This window comes from Neodiprion virginianus, chromosome 4 (genome assembly GCF_021901495.1).
Source record: "Neodiprion virginianus isolate iyNeoVirg1 chromosome 4, iyNeoVirg1.1, whole genome shotgun sequence".
NCBI classification, from domain to species: Eukaryota; Metazoa; Arthropoda; class Insecta; order Hymenoptera; family Diprionidae; genus Neodiprion; species Neodiprion virginianus.
In genome coordinates, this window is record NC_060880.1 from 14,226,559 (window position 1) to 14,244,592 (window position 18,034).

At 38.4% G+C, this 18,034-nt stretch overlaps 4 protein-coding genes across 7 annotated transcripts; 2 read left to right on the forward strand and 2 right to left on the reverse strand.

Annotated features, from left to right (window-relative positions):
- Positions 1-196: 196 nt before the first annotated feature.
- On the reverse strand, positions 197-7,303 carry LOC124303908 (mucin-5AC-like). Of its 2 annotated transcripts, none has more exons than XM_046761734.1 (5): positions 6,993-7,303; positions 6,476-6,597; positions 6,091-6,243; positions 5,634-6,007; positions 197-5,338 (listed from the first exon to the last, which is right to left on the reverse strand). In XM_046761734.1, exons 2-5 carry the CDS (start codon positions 6,594-6,596, stop codon positions 1,721-1,723), a joined length of 4,266 nt encoding a protein of 1,421 aa, XP_046617690.1. In that variant the 5' UTR covers position 6,597; positions 6,993-7,303; the 3' UTR covers positions 197-1,720. The 2 variants fall into 2 exon arrangements, with proteins under 2 accessions (XP_046617690.1, XP_046617691.1); XM_046761735.1 differs by lacking the exon at positions 6,993-7,303 and adding an exon at positions 6,708-6,926.
- A 131-nt stretch (positions 7,304-7,434) lies between these two features.
- On the forward strand, positions 7,435-10,731 carry LOC124303914 (chondroitin sulfate synthase 2). Its single transcript, XM_046761742.1, has 6 exons — positions 7,435-8,532; positions 8,616-8,923; positions 8,994-9,584; positions 9,670-9,945; positions 10,021-10,207; positions 10,316-10,731. The coding sequence occupies exons 1-6, from the start codon at positions 7,887-7,889 to the stop codon at positions 10,612-10,614; spliced, it is 2,307 nt and encodes a 768-aa protein (XP_046617698.1). The 5' UTR covers positions 7,435-7,886; the 3' UTR covers positions 10,615-10,731.
- Positions 10,730-12,199, forward strand: LOC124303925 (leucine-rich repeat-containing protein 51-like). The gene is made up of 3 exons (XM_046761768.1): positions 10,730-10,800; positions 11,021-11,160; positions 11,284-12,199. The coding sequence occupies exons 2-3, from the start codon at positions 11,043-11,045 to the stop codon at positions 11,757-11,759; spliced, it is 594 nt and encodes a 197-aa protein (XP_046617724.1). The 5' UTR covers positions 10,730-10,800; positions 11,021-11,042; the 3' UTR covers positions 11,760-12,199.
- Positions 11,765-14,931, reverse strand: LOC124303918 (cyclin-L2). Of its 3 annotated transcripts, XM_046761761.1 has the most exons (5): positions 14,313-14,454; positions 13,802-14,069; positions 13,091-13,275; positions 12,359-12,943; positions 11,765-12,200 (listed from the first exon to the last, which is right to left on the reverse strand). In XM_046761761.1, the coding sequence occupies exons 2-5, from the start codon at positions 13,832-13,834 to the stop codon at positions 11,945-11,947; spliced, it is 1,059 nt and encodes a 352-aa protein (XP_046617717.1). In that variant the 5' UTR covers positions 13,835-14,069; positions 14,313-14,454; the 3' UTR covers positions 11,765-11,944. The 3 variants fall into 3 exon arrangements, with proteins under 3 accessions (XP_046617717.1, XP_046617715.1, XP_046617716.1); XM_046761759.1 differs by lacking the exon at positions 13,802-14,069 and having other exon boundaries at positions 14,313-14,931; XM_046761760.1 differs by having other exon boundaries at positions 13,091-14,069.
- Positions 14,932-18,034: the final 3,103 nt, after the last annotated feature.

Genomic DNA, 18,034 nt, shown 5'->3' on the forward strand with positions numbered 1-18,034 from the left:
TCACGTGAAATTACAACAATTTATACAACAATGATGCACTCAATAAATAAACTTAAAAAAAATCATTTTGTATTCTTCATAAACGTATTTATTTATGAAAAAAAAACCGGACCGATTAGTTTATTTGAACATTAAAAAAAAAATTCGCGAAAATCAGTGATTTTTCGGAGGGTCACACTGAGACGATCCCTTAATCATTAATTATATGCCAACGCGTTAACATTTATAGTCCGTAACCGTTTTTGTTATCGCTTATACAATTTAGGTGAGATACGTATATATAATATTTATATTTTAAAATTATATTTATATAATGATCATAGTAATAATGGTTGTTATAACCTCATTAATAGTTGAATATAAATTTTTTTTTTTAACTTACAGATTGGCGAGTGTGATAAACGCTTTAAATAAAATTTAATGTACAATTGGATGATCTCTTTATGCGACTAATCAACTTTTTTTATAACTACATTAAATTGTGTAATATAGTTACATGTATTGGTGAGTACATAATAAATTGTTATTAAATATTTGACAGTACTATCAAAGGCTGGATGGTTTTAGTCAGGAAGGATGAAATAAGTATAATATAAAACTACAACTGACCGTACACGAGGATAAAATAAAATTGCCTATGAATTGATCGAATTAACCGGCAAGAAGATTCTAATCAGCTTAATTTAAAAGCTAAATTCAAAAAAGAGAAGAATGATTAGTTCGTTTAACGTGCCAACTTGGAAAAAAAAAAAATAGGTAAAACCACAAATCGGGGGTACAATAATGTAACAGTACGTTCGAATTTAATCGCCCGATCGATAAAACCAACTTATTCTTGTAAGGTCTGTGCTCAACACATAATATAGTAAATAACAATATTTCCATAGACTATTTACAGTAATATACAGCATGCCACTTACAAGGGGAGACCGACATAACCGGGAACCGGATTTGGACGAGTCTTTTCCTATTTTGGTACTTCACCAGAACTGTGATGGAGTGAAGTGACACGATGCAACTCTCAGCCGTTTGCGGGAAAAAAAATTCGACAACGCTTATACTCTATTCACCTTACAATACTTTCAGTCGAGGCGAATTAGCTGAGCGGTTAGTGCGATGTTCACACACGGGCGGTCAAAGTAGGGATAAAACCCTCGAAAAGTGACGGTTTCACTCATTTGGAAACCGGCTTTACCAGAAATAAAAATTTGATATTTTATGCACAAAATTTCACTGTAATCATGGTAAAAATAATAATGATAGTAATAATAATAATGGGTATGATTTTTATGCGGAATTCGATTGATTTTTCTAATTTGTCAAGGAAAAAACCTGTGTTTTTAATTTAAACAACAATTTTTCACTTGAAATAAACTTATTTATATTCACAGGAGAGAAAAAAAAGAAAAAATTGACAAGATTTGAATCCGGACCGCCCGCGTATGAACCATCGCACCAACTGCTCGGCTAATTCACCTCGGCTGAAAGTATCGTAATGTAAATAGGGTATGAGCGTTGTCGATTTTTTTTTCTCGTAAACGGCTGAGAGTTGCATCGTGTGACTTCACTACATCACAGTTCTGGTGAAGTACTGAAATAGGAAAAAGACTCGTCCAAATCCGATTCCCGGTTATGGCGTTCTCCCCTTGTTAGTACGCAACCGACGAAATCATTTAACTCAAAACTGCAGTATACAAATATTACCACCCGCGTCTTTCAATTACGATTCCGGCTTGTTTCTTTGTACATCCGATTTCTTTCCTTGAATCGGTTCACCCGTTTTGCAAACCATATCCTCGCTTTTAGCTTCATTGGACATCTTTTCGCTGTTTATTTCTACCTGCTTCTCTGGTTTCTCAACCTCTTTCAAGTTCAATTGTTTAATCTCCGCAGAAACCGAACTTGCCTCGGTATTTTTCGACGGTTTTTGTTCCTTCTCAGCTTTTTCCGCAGGACTTGTATTTTGGGTAGCTACGTCGCCGTTAATCTTTGTCAGTGTCTTTTTCTTATTTTCAATATCTTTTTCTTCTTTCGCTTCTGCGTCACCCTCGCAACTCTTCACCTTCGGAGTCAAAGGAGTTCCAACGGCGCTTTCAAGAACTACAGTTTCCGGTTCTTTGGACTTTTGTTTGGGACTTTCTGTCTCGGATACTTTTATCTCCAGCTGAGACTTGGATTTCACCGTTGCCTGGGTTGTGACATTTGGCAAAGTGTCCGTCAATGTGAACCCAGAAGACGTGACAAGCGTAACAGTGGTGGTCGTCAATAGGTTTGGGAAATTATTTGTTGTCGGATTTCCTGTCTTGGAAAGATTGAATATATTGAGCTCTTGTTGAGCCGCGTTTTTAGCCAAGTGCAAAGCGATGTTCTCCACCCTTGTCGAAAGCTGCACTTCGCTTTTGCCCATGGGAAATATGGAACTGTTAGTGATTGAAGTAGATTTCGGTGACTTTGGGGAAGAATGCATACTGGGTAAGATTTTTTGAATCGTTGGAGGTGGAGGCGCGGTCGTGTAGCCTGCGGCTGCTGGAAGATAGTTACAGCGTTGGTATTTGTTGATGGAGGCAGGCAGACTGCTGTGAAAGGCACTATGTGAGGGGATTCCGATCGGCGATCTTATGAGGGGGTTTGGAAACCGGCTTGTGTCGGGATACGGCGGCGGAAAGTGGGTGTATATCAGTTTAGGGTTTGTGTTCAACGTGGGCGATGGTATGAAGGGATTCGTCGAGAGCATGTTGATCGGTGAATTCCTTGGCGATATCGGCGAACCTGGATTGCGGCACATATCTCTCGAGAATTGGGTGTTTTGGTAGCTCCTTGCAGTGGGAGAATAGGGGGGCGGTGTCACGATGGTCGAATTGGCGCTGGACACGATCGGTGACAGAGTTTTAGGATCTATGGTCATCATGCTGAGAGAGCTGTTCTTCGCAGGATTCTGCACAGTTTGATCCTTGTCTTTGCTTTCGTTCGACACTCCGTACATTCGCTTAACGCCAGATGACGGATTGCCAAGATATCGTGGCATGTTCCGCATCTTAAATATCTTGGCAGGCTTGGAAGTTATCGGCTTGGCATGATTGCCGTCTGATGCTGTGAGCCCCTGACTTTGGGTCTGCATTTCTTTAGCCTGATTCCTCGCGGCGACATAGTTGTTTTTCGACAATGTCGGATTCCAAGATTTCGGCGGATCCCGCAGCGTTTTATAGCCGACAGGCAGCGACTGTTTCTTGATGGAACAACCCTTCTGCAATGACACAGATGTCGGGACTGACTGAGATGAAGAAACAGCAGAGCCGGTTTTGGGTGTTTCTTTACCAATCGAAGCGTTCGGCTTGTCTTCCGACGGGATTATATTTTGGCCAGATGTGTAGATAGGGATGCTGGGTACGTTGGGAATACATTTGTTAGAATCTACTGACGTTTTTTTCGTTATTTTCAATAGATTCGGAATCTCCGGCTTCGATCTTGTAGCTGCTTTGATTTTCTCTTTAGAACTTTCCCCAATTTTGGCGCATATTTCATTTAAATTTGTCCCCTTGGCTATTATCTCGTGCTTTCGCACCGATGGCTTCATCGGCATCAAAGATATAGGAATGGCGTCTGGGCAAGGTGGTACTGTATAGATGCTGGTTATCTCGATGGCAGATTGCGAACTCGTTCTCTTGGTACCAGTCGAAGTTTGCGACGAGGACAAACGAGGACTATTACTGATGGGTGACGAACCAGAGTGAGCATTCAGACTCTGAGTCACCATTTGTATGTCTGAGGGAGCGGGGCCCTGCCGTCCGCTTGGACTGCCGATTTTCAAACTATTTTCACCTTTGGACTCATTGCTTTTTGCATGGGACGTGCTCACAAGATTCTGCACAGCATGCGAAACGTTTGGACTCAGTTCCACCGAGCCAGGTAGGGTTGTGGAAATGTTAAGACCGATGGAAGCTAAGCTTTGACTGGTGGTCGGCAGGTTGTTGTTATTATTCTTCACCAGCAAGACTTTCTGACCAGTCGAATCTGATTTCAATGTCGCGGTAGAATCTGGCTTAGAATCCACCAGTTTTGCGGGTTGGCAATCCAGCCTCTGGGGCGACGGCGGGATACTTTTGTTTGCAGCCGATGGACTTCGAATACTCGATATTGTGGTAGTAGTTGATACAACACACGTCGTCATCTGAGGGGCTGAAACGAAGAGACAGCCACCCTGTGGTATGCTCACGGGCGTTTTTACAGCCTGTGTTGACATCGTTGTGGAGTGAGGTGACGAGACGACAGTGGTAGCCAATTTGGTTAACGAGACGGTGGCTGTCGCTTGAGATTTTGTGATGGGAAAATACGCCAAGGGTTTAACATCACTCTTCGATTGCTCTGGAACTATTTTTGAATCCAATTTCCTCGAGTTGATCAGCGTTCCCTTTTTTTCTTTTGGAATCTTCTTGGAATAAGTATTGTTCACCTGTCCGACTTTAGGTTGAAAGGAAAGCATGGAATTGGGAACATTTTGCTTAATCTCGACGCTTGTTGAGGCACTTCTTATCTCCTTTCCGGAATTTTTAGAATTTTCTTTCTGACTCTGATTACCCTTTGTGTCGGCACTTATTAAATTATTATTCGTATTCATCAGCCGACTCTCAGCCTTTTTTGTACTCGAGGTGGTGCATTCCTGCCTATTTTTCAGCTGACTTGAATCCTGTATCGAACTATTTTTCACTTTGCTTTGGTTTTTGGCTTTCTGCGTCTGAGCCACAAAACTTTCACCTTCGGTGTCGAACCTTGTTACCACCTTTGAGGGATTCTCTACTAGCATTGGCAGAGGATTAAGTTTCTGCGACTCTGAGCCATCGATATTTTTGTTGTACTCAGACTTAGCCAAGACTGTTCTTGTTTCCTGTGTGAATAAAAAGTTTTGGCTACTCTCTGTTACTTCAGCATTAGGAATCGTCGTACTTAGTAATGTTTCGACGTTAGATTTGTCAAGATCTTCTTTTTTTATCAAACTCTCCAGTATTGGAGCTTCATTATTCTCCTCTTTTTCACCTTCGGGCATTTTTTCGATTTTACCAACATTTTTATCAATAGTAATCAGTTCCTCTGAGTTACCATCTCCGTTACTAGCACTTTTCTTTTCAAAACTAGATATATTCGTTACGCTCATGACACCAGTTTCGGAAATTTTTAATTGCACCTCTTTCCACTCGCGCTTTTCACTCTGCTCACGCTTTACCTCGATCGAATCTACCCTGGTATTAGAAAGTATTTTTTCGTACATGTGATTATCTTCGGACAGCTTTAAACGCTTCGGCGAAGACTCAAATATCCTGTAGCTAAGATGCAACGGTACTTTCTGCAACAGTCGGGTGTAAGAACATGATATAAATACAAGCGGGCATGAAGAAATGCATAAGTTAACTTCGATTACACATCACAATCATCTAATAAGATAGGATCTAAATATAAGTTGTCATTCAAGTTTTGCCAGAGTTTTCCACATACTGAAAATTCAACATTTGACACTCAAATTACCTATTTTGTAGTCAGTTCACCTTGTGAATATAAATATGATTCTGTACAAGTACAGAAAATGTTATCAGCAATATTATATCTCGCTATTTATGTTATGTTTTAAAAATTCTACTTACTCGTCTCCAGTGATAAATGTACATGACATCCATAAGTGTATAGTTGCCACATAGTGGTTCCTCTTTGTACATAATGTCGACTCTGTGAGCTTCGCTTAGCCCGTATTTAGCACGTATCAATTTTTGCAGGTGAGAGATGGTCACTGCAGCTGGACATCTCAAATACCTTCGGGGCAATGTCTTGGCTGTCGATTCCTTATCACCTTCGCCTTGGTCCTTTGTGCTTGGGATGTAATATTCCAAAGACAAACTCAGCGATTCGTCCAGAGAGTAAATGTGAGACTCGATCGGCTCGCCCCTAGATTCAGGAGAACTGGCTTGTGACCTTGCGTCAGGATGCTTGCTGTAGAATTCGCGGCGGCATCGCATTTCATCTGCAAAATTCAACTAAGGTCAATCCCGCAGCCTGTGATATCAAAGGTGAAATGAGAGAGAACCAGTTCAAAATAAATCTAACTCTGATAGCAGCCAGGAACTAGTTTGTAAACAATATCTTGGAGCGTGTGATCAGGTCGGATATTCAGGAGCGGTTTACTCTTGTGAACCTGTACTTCGCATATCGGGCAGTACTTGTTATTCTCCAGATATTTGATAATGCAGCTGCGGCAGACTGTGGAGTGAAAAAAGGGAAAGTGAGTGAAGAAGTACTCTCTAGATTCTTGCATTGGAAAACAGATTAGCTATGGCTAGGTTTTTATTTTCCTTGTGAAGTGAACACGTGAGGTGAACAAGCATTAGTTTCGTTTTTTTAAAGTAAAGAGTTTTGGATGATTTGATTTTTTCTAAACGGTTTTTTTCTTACACTTCTTATAGAATAATAGTTATGATATAAAGATAATTACATGAGTGAAGACACTCGATGATCGTAGTAGCATCTATAAAATATCCTCTGCATAGTTTGCAAGTCAACTGCTCGTTAAGGGTAGATAAATGCAATCGATATCCTCCGCTCTGTCCCGACATTCTGCAAAATATCGGATAAGAAACATTGATAGTCAATTTTCATAATTGGTCGACAAATAGAGCAGGATGAATGATAAAATAGACATAGCAGGTGTTGTAGAATTATGTAACCTAAACAGAATCGCTTCGAATGTTGTTGCGGCACAGATTGTGAGGTCTGCTTGTTTTGGTAGCGGTGAAAACGGATGGCGGATTTTTGCAAGAATGAAAAACCAAAGTCAAGAACGGGAAGAAATAGGTCAAGTCCGAAATTATTGCGTCGGTACACATATTGTGTGTATTGTATCATATGTGGACACTAAGTGTGTGTATAGATAAGTAATGAAATTAGAAAGTAAATGCTGAATTATGTTATGAAGAATGTTTGATAATAGGAAACAATTACTTGAAATGTACCTTGCGTCGTAGGAGGGAGCGAAAACCCCACGATTTATTTGGTAATCGCCATTAGAGCTCAAAATAATGTAAAGAAAGTTGGGTTGCGAGTCAAAGCCAACTTGTCACAGATCGTCATTATTACAGTTTTTTTTTTTTTTCGTATTGGGCTAGAGGGTGGTTTAAAAACGCGCCGAATATTTATACAGTTAGGAAACAACGATTTTGAACGAATCCGTTCGGCGTGGGTTTCAAAATTTATTACGAGATTGTTTAATGCTTTTCATTTTCCAAAATTCACACCACTGCGAGCCAAAAATTTCAAGGAAAACTGGACCCTGAACAGTAATACAAAATGGCGGATAAACAATCACGCGATTGACCTTGCTGAAAACATCCGGCTCCGGGTTCTAGCAGCGTATGCTCATTGCGTTCATTTTTAAAATGGTCGCCACTAACAGGAAAAATACCGAGTGTCATCCTGCAGTGTTGTCAACTAGTTAACCAAAACTGCTTTATTCATTAATCGAGGATACAATACAGTCTGTTAATTAACACATCGGCATATAACGGGACCTACGTATAATCGGCTACGATTTATATCACGTTCAAATTTCCCGCTCCGCTTCCCTAACCTTCCATCTCCACCAGGTTCATTTCTTCCATTTTTTCTATTTCTATTCCTAAAGCTGCTAACAATTAACGTTATTCCATTCGTTGAATTAACTATTAACATAATATTTCGATCACCAATTAACAATCACTGATAACAGCTTCGAATAGTCTCTGTCTTGAAATGTAACCATAACAAATTATCGTTGCATGTATGTACATGATGAGATAATTCGAACAATCAGATATAACTAATTAGGACTGTAGAAATTGTATTGCAATACAGTATCTGATAATAAAACGATGAATACGATAACAAAAGTCTTTCTTTCGTACTGTCGAAGCAACGTATATTTGATCTTCGGCATGTGCTTCGGACTATGCATAAGCTCGTTTTTTACACCGACCAATGACGGGGACTGTCTAGAGATGGTGGAAGATCTTGCACCTCCTTTAAGCGTGCCAAAATTCAGCGACATTTACGAGCCAAAGATGAACCTTGAGGGAAAGCCGTTGCGGGCCAAGAAAACTCCCAAGGTTTTCATGCGCCCTAGATACTATTCGACAGAGCTCGGCATAAGGGAGAAATTATTTGTCGGAGTACTGACGAGTCGAGAATATCTTTACAGCCGAGGCGTAGCTCAGAACAAAACCATTGCTCATCTCGTAGACAAAATCAGATACTTTATATCGATAACGGAAGGAGCTAAACCAAATGTTTCGCTGCCTGGGATTGTCGGCTTCACAGATACCAGAAGCATTTTGAAACCATTCCATGTACTCAAATACATAACGGACAATTACCTCGAGGATTACGATTACTACTATTTAATCAAAGATTTGACCTATGTAGATGTTAGAAAAATGACAAAGCTTGTAAATAAAATCAGCATCAGCCAGGACGTTCATCTGGGTATTGCCAGCAAATTTGGTACCTATTGCTCTCTGGGTGGGTGATTTTCATAAGACGGAGTAACACAGAGCACTCGTTCTTTCAATAAATATCGTAACTAAACTTAATGACCTTTTCAGATTCAGGTATCTTGCTGAGTAATTCAGTGATCCGAAAGATGAAAAATAACTTGGACTGGTGCGTCAGAAACACGTATTCCGACTCCGACGATGTTAACTTTGGTAGATGCATCGTTCACTCTTCATCTCTGCCTTGTAGCGACGCTATTCAAGGACAAACGATCAAATCCACAGTGCTTAATGAAAGCTTTGCCCTGGAGACAAATCTTTACGCATCTATAGCTCAGAATTACTCGGAATCTCCAATCAGTGTTTATCCTGTTTTTGACCATTCAACCATTTACAAACTCAACGCTTATATTGCCAGGGTAATTTTACATGTTAATCAAATTTTGTCTTTCGATCCGTACTGTGCATTGACATCAAAATTAATTCTAGCTGGAGCTAACAGCAGTCACAGATCAAATATCCACTTTGCGTCAAGAGATATTGAAGACTGCCAAATTAGAACCGGAGAAGGATCATAGCGTGACTTGGCCTATTGGCAATCAACCAGGGAACAAGCCTCCTGGGCGATTTGATATCGTCAAATGGACTTACTTCAATGAAACGCACATGGCTTCAGACAAGAGTTTGAAAAACATGCAGAAGTTCGAAGGAAGCGTCAAAGCAGATATAGAGTATGTGATAAAGGCAGCAACCGACAGAATCGAAGGAAATTACAAGGGGATGTTGGAGTACAAAAAATTCTTAAACGGCTATAAAAGGTACGACGCTTCGAGGGGCATGGATTATATTTTGGACTTGGTCTTTGCTGAGACAAAAACCAAGGAGGAGTTAGTGAAGAGGGTCGAGATCTGTAAGCCACTTGGCAAAGTAGAGATTTTGACAGTTCCATATGTAACTGAGAATGCCAGAGTTCATTTGATTTTAACAGTTAACAAGTTTCAAAAGAACGAAACTATCAAATTTATGGCACACTACGCTCAAACCTGCATGGAGAAAAAAGACAAAACGTTTTTAATGGTGGTATGTACAGGATCATTCGTGTAAAATATGTTACTCAATCGCTAAAGCTGTTATACTTGTATTTAAAGTGCATTCTACATCGCAGGTGCTTCTTTATGATGTAAATTCACCATCGAAAGACAAAGACGATGTGTTTTTCGATGTAAAACAGCATGCTTTGTCATTGACAGAGAAATATAAAAAGGATCAGTCGAAGGTTACCTGGCTTTCCATCCGCTTGCCATCGAGCGTGAGTTCGATTGAACTGGAGCCAATGTTAAAAATCGCTGTAACAGACTTGGTGGTCAGGAAATTTTCCCCAGAAAGTTTAATTTTATTTGTTGAAACTGAAATGGAGCTGAAAGTCGATTACTTGAACAGAGTAAGTCAATTGAAACTATCGACACTTATTTTTGCTGTAGCAGTTCTGTATCTCCTTTTCACAAAATGATCACAGGTACGAATGAATACCATTAGCCAATGGCAAGTATTCAGCCCAATGCCTTTTGTCGAATATCACCCAGATATCGCTTACTCGGAATCAAAAGCCAAAGAAAACGAATTAGACATAAACAGAAACTATGGAAGATACGACGAGTATAATTTCAACCATGTTGCATTCTATGCCAAAGATTACACATCGAGTAAGTAATTGATGACAATCTTGTCATAAATTTTTCTCGCGACCTATACTACTAATTAACCATTAGTTTGAAATTCACAAATGATACCTATGTAAATTTATATTCTAGTACGGAAATTGGCAGAAAGTATAATTCCAACTGTCCGAGCGGATCGAGATATCGCAACAGTTTTAAAGCCATCCAAACAGAATTTAATTAATTCTGCATTTGAACTATTTATTTTGTTTGGAGATTTGCACCCGTTTCGCGCACTAGAACCTGCATTGAAGATCCGGTACAAAGAAATGAATTGCAGAGGAACTCAAAGTGACGTAACACATATAGATTGTATGAAAGCTCGTAGTTTAAACCTTGGTAATCGTGGGCAGCTTGCCAAACTCGTACTGCAGTATCAGCATAGCAATTAAATCCTAGAATAACTATTATGCATGAATTAAAAACATAAAGAGAAATGCTAAAGGATAATAATATATTGTCAATTTATACGTTGATTGAAATAAAGTATATTGCCGTTAACATATCAATATTGTAATTAGTTTCGATTTTCAAGGCATGCTTACATGAAATTACTCAGTATTTGGAGCTTGAAGTTGGTAAGCAAAGTTTGTTTGTTATCAGAATATGAAATATGTAATGCCAAACGGCCAGCCTGATTTCAGAATCGTGGTAACCGCGGATTGTTGTGGAGATTTCATTGAATCGATATAATCCTCCACTATGCGATAAATTAAACGAATTAAAGGCTGATTAATTTTTTGAACACCTAAATTAATTTTTTGATCACCTGCGTGGAATCAATGAAAAATTTTACAGATTGAATTGTATATCCTCTGAAATGGCGAATGCGAACGGCCTAAGAAATGGATTATCAGCTTATCGTCGTGACGATCACGAGGAAATGCAAGCCGGGCCTCCCATGGACCTTTCTTTCAAAAAGGCAACGAGTATGAACGGTATTAACAACGATATTTATTCGTTCTACTGTAAAGAAGCTCGATAATTTGTGAAAGATCAAGGGCAATAGGTGACTGACACAGATTTTTGAACCAACAAACGAAACCATAAATTTTTTTCAGATTTCGATTTCCAACGGGCTCGATCTATCCGTGTGGGCAAAGTGCCTTTGCATACTTCCAGTCAGCGTTTCCTTACGAGTTCCCTCTGGCTTAGCAACAACTTGTTGAGCTCGATGAGTGGATTGGAAAATCTGGTAAACAGAATACTGGTAGAGCCGAGCAGTCTGGCTTGGCTAGATCTCTCGTTCAACAACATAAGCGAGATTGACGATGAAATAACGAAGTTCCCGAATCTCAAGATAATCTACATGCACGGAAATGCAATTTCGAATTTGAACACTGTTCCGAAGTTGCAAAAATTGTGCAAGCTAAGAAACCTAACACTGCACGGAAATCCAATAGAATCTGTGCCCTCGTACAGATCATTCATCTTGACTGTCTTGCCACAACTGGTAAACTTGGACTTTGCTCCAGTAGTAGCTGCTGAAAGGAAAAAAGCCCCTCCGGCTGGTTTTTCGAAAATGATGAACGCCTAAGCGTCTCTCGTTCGAAATATAACTTTTATTTGATTGTTACTTAATAAAATACATTCATATCATTTGTTAATAGAGCCGCGATTACACTTAAGTAAATATACCCAAGATAATAACTCGACGAAATTACGTGTCAATGGTCGCATAGGAAATGAAATTGTATTCTTTCTTACAAAAATTCTGTCTGATCAATGGCGTCTATGCTTGTTTCGATGCTTCCCTGTTTTATCTGGATCCCCCCCTCTGTCTCTCGATCTACTACGAGATCTGTAGTGGCTTCGGGACGACTTGTGGCTTCCTGATCTTCGCCGTTGGGTCTTTTTCGGTTTGCGTGATCTGCTATGACTGTGACTCCGCGATCTACTTCTACTCGAGTGTTTCTTTCGCTTCCCATGTTTTGCAATGTCAGTTCGGGAAGGGGAGAGGCTGGTAGATCTAGAATGCCTGAAAATGAAAAAAGAATACATTAATGATGCTTACATAGAAGTACAGCTTTATTGCAGCTGTTACGACAGGTGAATTTGCACTTCAACAATTGCATGCAAAAGATTAATTAACTGCAAATGAAAATAGATCCAATGACTTTGTCATCCCAACCTCACCTGGGCGATTTTGCTCTTTCAGGGGCAGCATGTGTCCCACTGCGGCTGATGAATCCTCCCCAAGCATTGTGGTGCTTTGGTAGCGGAGGGCTGGGCGTATGACCATCAACTTCACCACCCCTCGCCTTGGCTCTGGCTTCTTCGTATCGTCTGCGAAGCTCGTCGACACGTTTCTCCAATTGTTCAGCGCTGATACTGGGTCGAGCGTAGAGGCGTAAAACTCGGCGGCAGACGTCTCTGATGGACGACTCACTAACCTTGAATAGCCTGAACCAAGCAGGTGTCGCGGGCAGTGGAAGTTGCAACTGGCGTGCACCTAGATAAACGCATGCGCAAGCAACGGTCTCGGGCTGATGTCTCAGAAATACATCTGAGCGGAGCGAATCATTCATGTAGTTCCAACACTGTTGCATCAGCGCACGGTTCTTCTCGTAACCCAAAACTTGAAGGTACATGACGATTATCTTATGCGGATGCTTAACGTGAACACAAAAACCTAGCTCCTTCAGAACACGCCTCTCTGCCTTGATTACCTGGTTCTTTAGCGTCACATAACTCTGGTCTAGTATGACTGGCTGGATAGTCCTGTGAATAGAAATAGAAAAGAATTATGAGTTAAGTGCTTTTACTGCAGAGCAATCTTTTACCTTAGCTGGTATTCAAATATACAGCTACGAAAGCTGCAAATATCTGATTGGTAATATTCCCATTGTTCAATATTGCAGAACTTACTTCTGACTTGAAACTTGTTTAATATGATTGAACACATTAATGACGTCTCTGATGCGCCTTGGAGCCTCTTCAATTTTACTCGCCAGACAGACGCATCCCATGGCCGTTGTTTCCATATTGTGCCTAACCAATGATTTACTGTAATAGAACCGCTGGAATATCACTTGCCCGGTGGCCATGGCGACCTGAAAGAAAACATGAGAAACATGATTATAAACAAACACTAGGCAATATACTTTCCAAACTTCGACGTCATTCGTTAGAGGATCACTGCCTGGAGTTATTAAGCGCATATAGTAGCCTGTGCGGAACAATGAATGTGTCACATCGATTATTTCCCAGTCAAACGTAATTTAGCGCCAGTTACACATGCCGTTTAAAGATATTCAAACTCTACTTTCGTGTACGTAGTAAGAATTTTGTTTTTATAAAATAAAAAGCATCCAAACCAATGCTAAATACTTTACGGTAACTCTTCTCTGACCTGCTGGTTATATCCCATTGATTCAAGGGTTATGATAGATTCTATGGAAATCGGAATAAATATTCGAAACAGCATTCTAAGTTTCGAAAATAGACTACTTTCCCTGTATTTATGCTATTAGTAATTGCAGTCTCAAGAGTTTTCGTACCATAAATACAAATCTTAACAGAGTGATATTGATACCATATTTCTAGCGATAAGTCTGGATGCATCTGGAAATATCTTACGCTTTGTTGACTGTTCCTAATTCTATATAACATTATTCAATGGAAGCGCACAGGTTCCTACATGGGACAATATTGATAGTACACAGAAGTGTCGATTGAGAATTTTTTTTTTTATCAAGGGTTCAACCGATGCTCAATTTGGGTATCGCCGGCTTGATGCTTTTTGAACCAAGTCTGTATCCAAGATCGGTTGCTTCATTGATGCATCGATTTGGCGTAGTCCATAGATCATTCCTTAGACAATGATCCTTTCGTCAACGAATGACGCCTGTAAAACAACATAACATTGTTAACGTGACTATTGCGTCATGTAATGTGGATTCACAACTAATTTAATAAGCCTTAAATGCTCAACGATACCGCGGGGCAACAAAGTAGCAGTTTCCGCAACTCTGATCTAGCAAAACCAACCGACGTACCTTCGGTATTTATTTATTTCCTTTCCTCAATTTTTTCATACTCAATCTTAGTAAATGTATCAGCATATACAACTCTATCTGACGATACGCACCTGAGGAAGTTTTAAAAGTATCCCAGCAGTTTGTATCAGTTCGCATCCTAGGATGCGCAGGTCAGTTTCTGTCTCCGTATCTAAGCCGTCTGAGTAGGATGGAGTAGAATTTAATTTCTCTTCGGGCAAGAGGCAATTTTGAAGGGTAAGCACTATTTTCCCATATAACTTGGCGTTTTTTCCTCCGGCTGACTGATTAGAGTTTTCCTTTTCCTTATCCTTGTCCTTGTCCTTGTCCTTGTCCTTGTCCTTGTCCTTTTCTTTTTCCTTTTCCTTCTCTTTTTGGGTGCCCATTCTAAACAATTTCGAAGTATCTAATTCACCCGCAACACTGTTTCTGGCATATACTTAACACGAACGACGACACGATGTGCGAATGCTTGGGTCACGTACTCGGAACGTTTTGGATCGCGATTTCAGATGCACGGAATCACTGAGAATCGATTGCTTTAAGCAGTAAAATTAAAGCTATTCGTTGTACAATAAGTAACGGTATTATCTAAATCGTATTCTCTTTTACCGCGGCTACTAACGCTATTAAAATTGAAATAATGTTTTAACTTTTTGCTCCATCACCATGTCCACGACCGCGTCAATTATATCAGTCTCGAGTTATGCGTTCCGAAATACATAACAAAATGGCGGCAAGCGACGCGTCAAAATTTCGACCGCGGTCTTACCAGAGATGAGTAGGGAGATCTCCAACCACGGAGGCTAGATAGAAGGAGGACGCTCGCTATTGGGTTTTTACGCAGATAGTGGGTCCGGTAAAGTGAGGATACCTCATTTTCGTAAATATGCCGCTAGGGCGACGCTGCGTTCGGTAATATCAGGGAAATGGCGTCTATTTGTTATTGTTTAGTAGCATGACAATAAATAAGTTTTGAAAGTTTAATAGTTATAAAATAATTAAATGTTGTGCTGATCAATAAAAAATGGTTAATCGTTGTGTAGTTAATGGCTGCACAAGTGGCAGTGCAAGTGATCGTAATAAGCATGCCAAATTGGGAACGAGAAATACGTCCTTATTTACTGTGCCACAGGTAACCTAAATTTTTTCATTTATGATTTACTATTAATAAAAATATTTTAATTAAGTAAGGCAATGATAAACATAAGCACATAATTATATTTTTTTTTTAATTAGCTTAAAAAATGCTTGACTTGTATTTTTTTCTTTTGAAAAATATAGTTAATTAAATTACGACAAGCTGAGGGAGTGGATTTTTATTTTTTATGTCCATCTACAAATTATGTGTTATTTTAAAATAAAAAATTGAATTGTTATTTTTGCCTACCTTGATCTATAAATAATAAATCTACGCAGTTCATAAGCTTAAAATTAATTGCAATGCTCATGTTCATATTTTTTTTATAAAGCATCCTGATCTGTTGGAATTGTGGGAGTGTGGACTTGTTCAAAAACTGGTTCCGAAAAAAAATTATGTTTGTGAACTGCACTTTAATGAAGAGGATATAATTAAAAGTGATATAATAAAAATGCCCAATGGCACTGAAGAATTAAAGAGGCAACGATATGCACTGAAACAAGGTGCTATTCCAACTTTGAACCCTACAAAGTTAAATGAGAGTAGGAGCACTAAAGATGATGATATTTCAAATATTTCGTATTCTCAACCATGTGCGAATGAATCTAGCAATATCGTTCATGTAAATGAAAATTGTTCGCAACAACATGCAGAATTACTGAGTGGTCTTGAAAATTGCAATTCAATTATAAACTCTGAAGAAATGAATCACGAGAACGAAGAACCGGTAAGATAAATAAAAATTGTGAATGTTATGTACTACTAGATACTAATGTCCTAAGGGTACAACTGGTTGCAAATATCAATTTTTTATTTCATAAGTGCTATTATTTTATCAAAATAAAATTGGTAATTTCATAGTTATATTATTTTGATTAAAGGTGCTAGAACCACCTATTTCGGAAGTGAATATTGAAGAATTTTCGTGGTTAACAATTGTTAATGCACTTAAATTTAATTCTTTAGCTGAAAATTGGAGCTGAACTACCGATTTGCTTGATTCAAAGAAACTTGTCTTATGTTATATAGAGAAAGTTTCCATGAAATTGAAGTTGCGTGTTAAAATTATTCAAAACTTTAAAGTCTGGGTAAGGAATTCTCGTAGAAGTATTTTCTCTAATAATCTAATTTTAAAATTTTTTTTATTAGCTGACCAACATTAAAACTGAAAAGGCAATTGACGTTAACAAGAGTTTTTCCGATATATCCGACTTCTGGAATTTTTTAAAAGAATTGGAGAATTACCCGTTATGTGATGGAACTGGATTTGATCAAGAAAAGTAAGAGTTATGACTCTTGATATTTTTTTATCCGGAAATTAATTTTTAAATTCGACTTTTTTTATGAAATTATAGATATTCTTCGGATTGCACTGGTGTGGCATTGTCTCATGAGAAGTATAAAAAGCAATTGAATATTTTTCGTTGTGTAGCTTGTCGAAAAGCAAGACACAAATTACAAAATCAATCATACAAAACTAAGCCTGATTATAAAGAGCCTTATGATAAATTGAAGTACCAGGAAAGTCTTAACAATAAACAAATTCAACGTCTCAAACGCAGAGTAAGTAATAACAATTTTCTGTTTTATTGTTGTATCAGGAAACTACAAAGCTTGGTCATCAACATATTATTTATCTCGACGTACTGTAATACGAATTTTTATTGTTATGTCTTTAATTATTTGCGTTTCTATATAAATACGTTATTTTAAAACCCTAAAACATTAAACGATAAATCTAAACATTGTCTGTTAAATTTTCTTGAACTTTTTAACTCTTTATAAAGCCCTTAAAAATGCGCAATGCAGACATAAAACGTCGCGCCATAATAAATTTCTTTTTATTTTTATATTAAATTCTTTACCATCTCAAATTGCAACATAAATTATTATACAAGTTTTAAAATTAACACAATTTTTGGTATTTAAAACTTCATGATTACTGGTGTTTCATTATATGAAAAATGCCACAAAAATTTTTTAATGTTTACAGAATAAGATACTCTAAGAAACAATTAATATACAAAAAGCCAATTGCTTAGCTATTAAAGATGAAGCTTTAAGAGCTGAAATTTCAATTTTACCTCCTATTCAACAACAAGCAATACGTGCTTGTTTCAACGCTGCAAAAGTTTCAGATCCGAGGCAAAGAAGATATACGGTACAGTGGGTGTATGAATGTCTCTTGCTTCGCGTTAAAAGTGCATCCGTGTATGATAGATAGATAGATAGATAGAACGAGAAATCTTACCTCTTCCTTGTAAAGACACTCTTAACAGATACATACAGAAGTTGGACAGTGCTTTTGGCTTCCCTAAAGCTGTATTTGATACTCTACGTATAAAAAGTAGAACTATGGAAGTATACGAGAAACGGGGTATTGACTTACAATTAAAGCTGTACTTCTACTGCGAATCTTCGATAAAACATTTTTAGTAGTGTATCAAACTTACAATTCGCCTAACACAACCTATCGACACGAGAACTATTCTCATAAGATAAGCTTCCTATAACTATTCCTAACAAGTTGACTTAGATTTAGACCATGCTTTTATTAACCAACCCATGCGTAGAAAATTTGTGCTTAAAAAAGTACATTTCTTCTAGTATTGTAGAATAAATTTCTGTCAAGCTTTATCAAAAGTAGTTATGATTAGTGTTATATATCAATTT